The sequence below is a fragment of the Tupaia chinensis genome, unplaced genomic scaffold, assembly GCF_000334495.1.
Source record: "Tupaia chinensis unplaced genomic scaffold, TupChi_1.0 Scaffold144642_1, whole genome shotgun sequence".
Lineage (NCBI taxonomy): Eukaryota > Metazoa > Chordata > Mammalia > Scandentia > Tupaiidae > Tupaia > Tupaia belangeri.
The window spans coordinates 522,497-531,724 of record NW_006204503.1 but is presented as its reverse complement, the minus strand read 5'-3'; the positions used below and the strand labels follow the sequence as shown (position 1 = coordinate 531,724).

The 9,228-nt window shown below is 39.1% G+C and overlaps 1 protein-coding gene and 1 non-coding gene across 3 annotated transcripts in view; one reads left to right on the top strand and one right to left on the bottom strand.

Annotated features, from left to right (window-relative positions):
• The window catches only part of MED13 (mediator complex subunit 13), a gene marked incomplete at its 5' end in the record, with an annotated part of 149,007 nt that overhangs the window by 48,424 nt on the left and 91,355 nt on the right, over window positions 1-9,228 (top strand). For both annotated transcript variants that reach the window (XM_014583722.2, XM_014583723.2), the window contains 3 exon segments: window positions 1,746-1,940; window positions 3,349-3,511; window positions 3,959-4,069. In XM_014583722.2, coding sequence (XP_014439208.1) covers window positions 1,746-1,940; window positions 3,349-3,511; window positions 3,959-4,069 — 469 coding nt within the window.
• Window positions 8,356-8,460, bottom strand: LOC114005841 (U6 spliceosomal RNA). The gene has a single exon (XR_003547639.1). It is a non-coding gene; the product is annotated as a U6 spliceosomal RNA (small nuclear RNA).

Sequence of the window (9,228 nt, the reverse complement as noted above, 5' to 3'; positions counted from 1 at the left end):
GGGATTATGGAGGAGAAGGGATTGTGTCATGACCATCCCCCCAGGGGGTGATTTCTCACTTTCTATCTCTATGTCTCTCTCTGTCTGTCTGGCGAGCGCACACACCCTATAGCGAAAACCTCTCCAAAAAATTGAGTATTTGGTGAGATCTGCCTAGGACGAGTCTTCAGATTATATATTTTTTTAAGGAATTATTTATTTAATTTTATTTATTATTATTATTAAATTTGCTGTAGGGCATGTGCACTCACCAGAGAGAGAGAGTGTGAGTGAGAAACCAAGCCACCAGGTCCAGAATTCAAACCAAGGTCTGCCATGTGGGAGTCCAACACCTTAACTGCCAGGCCACCTGCTGGCCCCAACTATATTCTTTATGACTTCTTACTCAGGAACCCAGGTTAACAAGATAACCTATATCTGGGACATAGTAAAAGACCAAAGTAAGAGAGGCTGCACTGACTTTGCAAGCACATTCAAAGCTTCTATTAGAATGTGGCAAAAATCATACCAACTTAAATTCCAGAATAGGTCACATTTCCAACTCTGACAGTGGGTTGAAGACATATCCTCTACCTTACAGAGACATGGGAAACATGGAGAATGTGTAATTGAGTAGATAATTTGGATTAGAATCTACAATAATGTATTTAATATAATCTAGTAGTAATGTTATATATTAAGATATGTCATTTGGGTGTTTTTTTTTTTGTTTGTTTTTTTTTAGTAAAAAGATTACCAGTGTTCCATTTCAATAAATACATTATTATCTGAGCAGTTGTGACAAAACAGAAATAAAACACATTTATTGGGCCATTAAGATTCTTAGGGAAAAAAAAGCAAAATGTCCATAATTTTAGCATCTAGGTTATCTTTGTTAAACTTGTAAAATAGGGACCAGCAGATGGCATGGAGATTAAGGTGGCTGAATCCCACCTGGCTGACTAAGCAGTTCAAATCCAGACCCAGCAGGTTGGAAAATATGCTGGGCTTGTGTACATGCATGCCCCACCCAAAATCTCAAGAGGAAAGTAGAAGAGAAGGGATGATTGTGGCATAACCAACTCTCCTGAGGGGAGATGATGTCTCACTTTTCTTTTGTCTGTATCCAGTGAGTTCATGTCCCCTATATCCAAAAAAAATTATAAAATGAAGTTTAGAATGTTGTGCACATATAGTTGGTCAAATGAACAAATAATTTTTCAAAAGCCGAACATACATTTACAGAATCTAAAAATGAAAAGAGAAAACTTTTCTTCTACGTTTCTCTCACCAAAGGTAACCACTACTAACAGCTTTCTGTGGTCTCTTCTATAAGGAAAACAACAAAACAAAAAACTTAATGCCAAAGAAGATGCATTTATAAACTATATTTTAAATAAAATTTTTTAGTTTCCTATGGTGTGTATTGGACAAAGAGAGAGAGAAAGAAGGAAAGCATCTACCAGGGGAAATGGCCATATCACAGTCCCTCCTCCCATTTTCCTCTTGGGAGTTTGGATATACACACACATGAACCCTTTGTGTTTTTCAAGTTGTTGGGCATGTGACTTGAACCATGCCATTGGTCATGTGGGTTCCAAGCTGCCTTAACCACCATGCCACTGGCTGACCCTATAAACATACTTTTATTTACACAAATGTGATAATGTTATATCTACTTTTTCATTATAATAATTTTAAGTTAATTAATCTCACTACAGTCAAAATAGTAATTGATTTTCCTCTCCATCTCGTTTTCCTTTCAGCCGGTGTCCGGATGATCTACCCGGCATGTTTTGTTCTAGTCCCTCAGTCAGACATTCCTACTCCTAGCTCTGTGGGATCCTCTCATTGTTCATCTTCCTGCTTGGGTGTCCACCAAGTGCCTGCTTCCACAAGAGATCCTGCTATGTCTTCAGTTACTCTTACACCTCCTACATCTCCTGAGGAAGTCCAAACAGGTATTGTACTAAGTTGTTTCATTTGCTTTGGTGAAAAATATTTTATTTTGAGTACAGTAACATTTAAAAAGTAATTTAATTTGGGCCAGCTTGTGTGGTGATTAAGGCAGCTGGATTGCGTATGGCTCACTGTGCAGTTGAATCCTAGGCCCAGTGGCTTGAAAAGGGTGTATGTGTGTTCATGGCCAAAATTCCAAAAGGAGAAATGGAGGAGAAGGGATTGTGGTGTGAACATTCTCCATGGGGGCGGGGGGTTCTTTTTCTCTTTTCCTTCCTTCCTTACCCTGACCCCTGTCTTTTTCCAGTGAGCACAAGTGCCCTTTAACAAACTAAAAAAAAAAAAAAAAAAATTAGGCAAGCAGGTGGCATAATGGTAAAGGCGCTGGACTCCCAAGTGGCCAACCATTGTTTGATTTCCGAACTTGAAGGGTTAAGACTCCTGCTGGTTGCATGTGCCTGCATGCCCAGAGTCCTGAGAGGAGACTGGAGGAGAAGGGAATGTGGCGTGACCATCCTCACTGGGGGATGATTTCTCACTTTCTGTCTCTCTCTGTCTCTCTGGTGAGTGCATGTACCCTATAGCAAAAATCTCTTGAAAAGAATTAAAAATATAATTTTTTTTGCAGTTATTTCAAACATACTGAAAAGTTGCAACTATGAAACAAGTAATTCCCTCATCCATTTTCCTAAACTATGAATATTTGCTCCATTACCCTCTCTATATGTATATATTTATTGTCTTTGGTCTTTTTCTGAACCATTTGAGAACAGACAGCAGACATAATGTCCTATTACTTCTATATACTTGATGTATTTACCAAAATTAAAGGTACTCTCCTATGTTACTTTATTTAATCCTCCAGCCAGGAAACCAGCATTGATACGTTACCCTGCGATTCATATTCTCTGTTGAAAATTTTTGTTTTCTATACTTAAAGTAACTTTTTTTCCTTCAAAATATAAAGGTGTATAAAAATACACCAGTAGATGGTGTAATGCTTACGTCGCTGGACTCCCACATGGTCGACTGCAGTTCAAGTCCCAGACCTGGCAGCTTCAAACTCACAGCGGGCGCATGTGGCGTGCATGCTCAAAGTCCTGAGAGGAGACTGGAGGAGAAGGGATTGAGGCATGGCCATACACCCTGGGGGGTGATTTCTGCTTTCTGTCTCTCTCTCTCTGGCGAGCACACGCGTCCTATAGCAAAAATTTCTTTCTTTAAAAAAAAGTATGTGTATATATTTATATATTTACATACCTAATATATATTTACATATATTTATATATACATATATGTTTACCCAATAGCTGGTGCAAGTTTTATCACAAGTTAATTTTTTTAAAAAGTAGTTTTATGTCAAACCTACATTTATTCTCCTATAGCATGTTCTTTTTTGTTTGTTTTCAGTTGATCCTCAGGCTGCCCAGAAGTGGGTCAAATTTTCTTCAGTATCTGATGGCTTCAACTCTGATAGTACTAGTCACCATGGTGGAAAAATACCCAGAAAATTAGCAAATCATGTGGTGGATAGAGTTTGGCAAGAATGCAATATGAACAGAGCACAGAACAAGTATGTATTTTTATTTTCAAGTTAAAAATCGCATGTTGGTAATTACTTGTTATAAGAGTTTATATTTACAGTATAGTCATTTGTATTACTTCAAAATTTTTAAAGTTAATTTTGGGCCAGGAGGTAGTGTAGTGGTTAAAGGACTTGATTCCCATATGACTGACTGCAGTTTGCATCCTGGATCTGGTGGCTTGAAAATCATTCCAGGCATGTGCTCGTGCATGCCCACAATCCCAGGAGGATAATGAAGGAGATGGGATTGCAGTGTGGCCATCTACCCTGGGGGGTGATTTCTCACTTTCCCTCTCACTGTTTGTCTTTCTCCTCTCCAGCAAGCACATGTCCCCTACATCAAAAACCTTTTTAAAATTTTAATTTTAATGCTAAATTTAGGTTTAACATAACATTTTTATGAATTTAAAAGAATTTTATAATTTCAAATTTTAGGAGGAAGTACTCTGCTTCATCAGGTGGTCTATGCGAAGAAGAGATTGCTAATAAAATGGCGTCCTGGGATTTTGTTGAAGCCACACAAAGAACAAATTGCAGTTGTTTGAGGTAGATTTTTTTCAGATTAATAAATTTCTGTGTGTGTATGTTTGTAATAGTTGTATATGCCCCAATTTGTTCAAGGTAACTAATGTAAATGTAGTATATTAGGAGTTTTTTGTTGTTTTTTTTTTTTAAAGAAAAAATTATAGTTAAAGAAACAATTTGAAAAACTAGTAAGAGAAGTGTGTATAAACACATGCCTTGATTTTTTTTTCCCCCCCTTACTGCCAGAGGCTGTGAGTGCTTGCCAGAGAGAGAGAGAGAAAAACAACCCCAGTGTGGCATGGTCATACTATAATCCCTTTTCCTCCATTTCTTCATCCTGCTCTATTTTGGGCACACACATGCCTGGCATGTTTTTCAAGCTACCAGTGCCGGGATTCTAACCATGGTAAACCGCGTGGGATCTGGCTCCCTTAACCACTAGGCAATAGGGCAGCCCTTGCTTTGAGGTTTTCATAGTATTGGCATTAAACTGTGAAAGCTTTGTTTCCTAGAAGCCAAATAGAAGGATTTTATATTGGGTATTGGGTAAATAGCATCTGTATACTGTAGAAAGCACCCAAATGTCTTTGAGAAGCATTTAGTAATGGTATTGTACCAGAAATTTCTCCCTAGGGCTCTTAGAAAAGAGGTGAGGGGCCAGCCAGGCACCATGGTACTTAAGGTGGTTGGATCCCACATTGCCGACTGTTCAATTCAAGTCCTAGACCCACTGACCTGAAAAACACACCAGGCACTCAGAGTGCATCCCCAAAATCCTGAGAGGAGAAGGAAAAGAGATTGTAGCATGATCATCTTCCCAGAGGGTACTTTCTCACTCACTCTCTCTGTCTTGCTCCTGTAAGTTTATGTGCCCTGTAAGAAAATTTTTTAAAAAAGGCTAAATATGATACACTATGTAAAAATTTCTACAAATTCTATTTATAGTAAATACAGTGTTGGGTTTTGTACAACAATTTCTTAGACCATTCTTTGGGCAGCTATAGGTGAAATGCTGAAAAACATTCAGAAAATATGATTCTACAATGGATGATAGCTGTCCCATTAAATACAAGCTTTCTGGGGACCAGCAGGTGGCGTGGCAGTTAAGGTGCTGGACACTCCCACATGGCCAACCACAGTTCAAGTCCTGGACCTGGTGGCTTGTTTTCTCACTTTCCTCTCTCTCTGTGTGTCTTTCTCTGGTCAAATTAAAATGAATGAATGATGGGGAACCAGCAGTTAGCGTAATGGCTATGTCGCTGGACTCCCACGTAGTCGACCATGGTTCGCGTCCCAGACCCAGTGGCTTGAAACTCACACCGGGCGCGTGTGCGTGCGTGCCCAAGATCCTGAGAGGAGAATGGAGGAGAAGGAAGTGCGGCGTGGCCATCCCCCCTGGGGGGGGATTTCTCGCTTTCTGTCTCTATGTCTCTCTCTGTCTGTCTGGCGAGCGCACGTGCCCTACAGTGAAAATCTCTCCAAAAAAAAAAAAAAGAATGAATGATTAATAAATAAATAAATCTTAAAAAAAATACAAGATTTCTAAAGGTCTGTTTTATTAAAAGATTGGGAGAAGTAGGGACGATAGGCAATTGTGTTAGGTTGTTCCAAGTATCAGGACATATTTTTCTATGCTTTTATATGTGAAAATACATCATGATCCAATATTTATTTTATATATCGGGGACTTTTGATGAGATTTGGTTATCCGAGGCTTTAAGAATATAATGCCTAGGGGTGACGTGGTAGTTAAAGGTGCTGAAAATCATTCCAGACACGTGCTCGTGCATGCCCACAATCCCAGGAGGATAATGAAGGAGATGGGATTGCAGTGTGGCCATCCACCCTGAGGGGTGGATGACTCCCACATGGCCAACCGCAGTTCGACTCCTGGGCCTGGTGACTTGATTTCCCACTTTCCCTTTCTTTCTTTCTCTGTCTCTCTCTGATCAAACTGGAAAATAATAATAGATAAAGTTAAATACAATAATTCTTTTTTTTTTTTTTTAAAGAAGCACTGATCTATATTATGTATCAGTGAGACACTAAAGACCCTTTCAGACTTGGTCCCAGGAAAAGAGCCCTAGACTGAAAGTCCATTTCAGCCATGAGACACAGTGACTCTGAAGAGTACACATCTCATAATTACAGAAGAGGAGACTGTGGTCCTAAGAATACACTGTGTGATTGTCATTGTGGGTTCCAGTTCAGTCCAGGTCTTGGATTATCTTGGCCAATGCCCAGCAACATAGCCATTACGCTAACTGCTGGTTCCCTATACAATAATTCTTTTTAAACAAGATTGCCTAGAGTTTATTTTACTCTACAGGTTAAAGATAGACCATATGTTTCTTCATTACGCTAACTGCTGGTTCCCTATACAATAATTCTTTTTAAACAAGATTGCCTAGAGTTTATTTTACTCTACAGGTTAAAGATAGACCATATGTTTCTTATTTATTTATTTATTTTAGGGTTTTTTTGTTGTTTTTTTTTTTTTTTTTTGCCATGGGGCACGTGTACTCGCCAGAGATAGAGAAAGAGAGAGAGAGAGAGAGAGAGAGAGAGAAATTACCCCTCAGAGGAAAGGGCTACGCCATAATCCAGCCTCCTGGGATTTTGAGCATGTGCATACATGTACTTGGCGTGAATTTCAAGCCACTGGGTCTGGGACTTGAACCACGGCCAGCCTTGCAGGAATCTGGTGCCTTAACCACCACACCACCTGCTGGCCCCATAGACTTTATACTTTTATAGCCAAGTAAATAATCATGACCTTGACAGCCATAGCCAGGATATTTGTGAGGGTAGAAAGCTACTCCTCTTTCTCATAGAAGTATGTAAAAGGAATGGAGTGCCTTTAGATTAGGGTAAAGGTTTTGTATATAGTAACGGTTTTCCTTTTTTCTTTTCTTTTCTTGATTTTTTTTTTTTTTGAGAGGTTTTTGCTATAGGGTATGTGTACTTGCCAGGAAGAGAGAGAGAGACGGAGAGATAGAAAGCTAAAGATCACCCCCGAGGGGGATGGCCACACCGCAATCCCTTCTCGTCATCCATTCTCCTCTCGGGATCTTGGGCACACACACACATGTGCCCAGTCTGAGTTTAAGCCACCAGGTTCGGGACTCGAACCACATTCAGCTACATGGGAGCTCAGCAACATAGCCATTACGCTAACTGCTGGTCCCGTAACTCCTTTCTTTAAATACAGTCATAAATTCTCAAGTGTCGTGGTATATTTTTACATAGATTGAATGTTCTTACATAGGGTCTTTGGATTAAAGGGTATATGATTTTGTAGTCTGACAGAACCTTAGTATGAAAACTTGCCTGTCTTTTTTATAGGAATTGGAATAAAAATATGGATATATTAGCTTCTATTACCAGCTTAAGATAGTTAAAAACATAATTTTGACATAATTGTGTAAAGCCAAGAGTTTGCAAAATATGATCAATTGGCCAGATTTGGTTCACTGCCTATTTTATATACCCTATGAGCTAGAAATCATTTTTACATTTTAAAGAATTGAAAAATTAAAAAAGAATGTTTTGCGGTATAGGAAAGTTATGTGAAATTTAAATTTAGTGTCCATAGATAAGGATTTATTGGAACATAAGCCTATCTGTTCAGTTACATGTTCTCTGTGATTGCTTTTGCTCACAATGACAAGAGTTAAGTCATTGTGCCACATCTATATGGCCTTTAAGGGCCTAAAATATTTACTAGCTAGTCTCTCTTTTTTTAATATAGAATTTTTAAATTATTTATTTAATTTTATTTACTTTTCCTCTTCTTCAGTTTGACCAGAGAGAAAGTCACCAGGTCTAGGACTCAAACCATGGTTGAGCATGTGGAAGTCCAGCACTTTAGCTACCATGCCACCTGCTGGCTCTACTAGCTAGTATCTTACAGGAAAAGTTTGTAAATAGAAAAAGGTTGCCAATTCTATTGGTCTAAGATCAATAGAATGCTTAAATGAAACTGAGCTTTCCCTATATCGGCATTTTAAAAAAAGAGAGAGAGAGAGAGAATTACTGAGACCAGCAGACTGTGTAAAGGTTACATCCCTGGACTCCCACGTAGTCGTCTGCAGTTTAAAACCCAGCAGCTTAAACTCACACATTTGGCATACTGAAATATTATATAATCTATACATGTGACTTGCATTGGTCAGTTTTCTGCTTTGGAAAATAAGGAAGGTTTTCTGACTACTTACCTTTTTTCCCCCAGTTACTCTTGCATTTCGTACTACAGGTTATTTCTCCCTCAACCCCAAATCTGATTTCTATTTAATTTTTTTTTCTTTTTAAATATGGAACACTTCATGAATTTGCATGTCGTCCTTGAACAGGGGCCATGCCAATCTTCTCTGTTTCGTTCCAATTCTAGTATATGCATTGCCAAACCAAGCACTCTATGTAATTCTTTTTTTTTTTTTAAGAATTATTTTATTTAACTTTATTTCTTTATTTTTAATTTGACCAGAGAGGGACAGAGAGAGAAAGAGAGAGAGAAAGTGAGAAAGCAAACCACCATGTTTGGGACTTGAACCACAGTCTGCCATGTGGGAGTCCAGCGCCCTAAACCACCATGCCACCTGCTGGCCCCTCTATGTAATTCTTAAATGAAGATTCCTATTTAATTCTAGATGACTTTGAGCTACCACATATTGTGTAGCTTCTGTCATATGAGTGAGGTAGGGCACACATTGATAACTGTCAGGCTCTGGTTTGCTTTTAGATCTAATACTACCATTCCCCTGTTCTGTTCTGTTCTGTTCTGTTCCGTATTGCAGGCATATTTCCTAGGCTCTCTTATTTTCTCGGTTTGGGTAATAATAGGCACTAACAGAATTGGAAGGTGAGAGGAGGAAAGAAACTAGATGGGACCAGCAGTTGGCATAATGGCTATGTTGCTGGCCTCCCATGTACTCAGCCGGGCACATTTGCATGCATGTCCAAGATCCTGAGAAGAGAATGGGGGAGAAGGGATTGTGGTGTGGCCATCCCCCTGGGGGGTGATTTCTCGCTTTCTCTCTGTCTCTCTCTGTCTTTCTGGTGAGTGCACATGCCCTATAGCAAAAACCTCTCAAAAAAAAAAAAGAAAGAAAGAAAATAGAAACCAGAGTATTTCCTTAGCCCGTTTTTGAGCCAGTTCCACGAGCAGCTCTTTTCTGTCC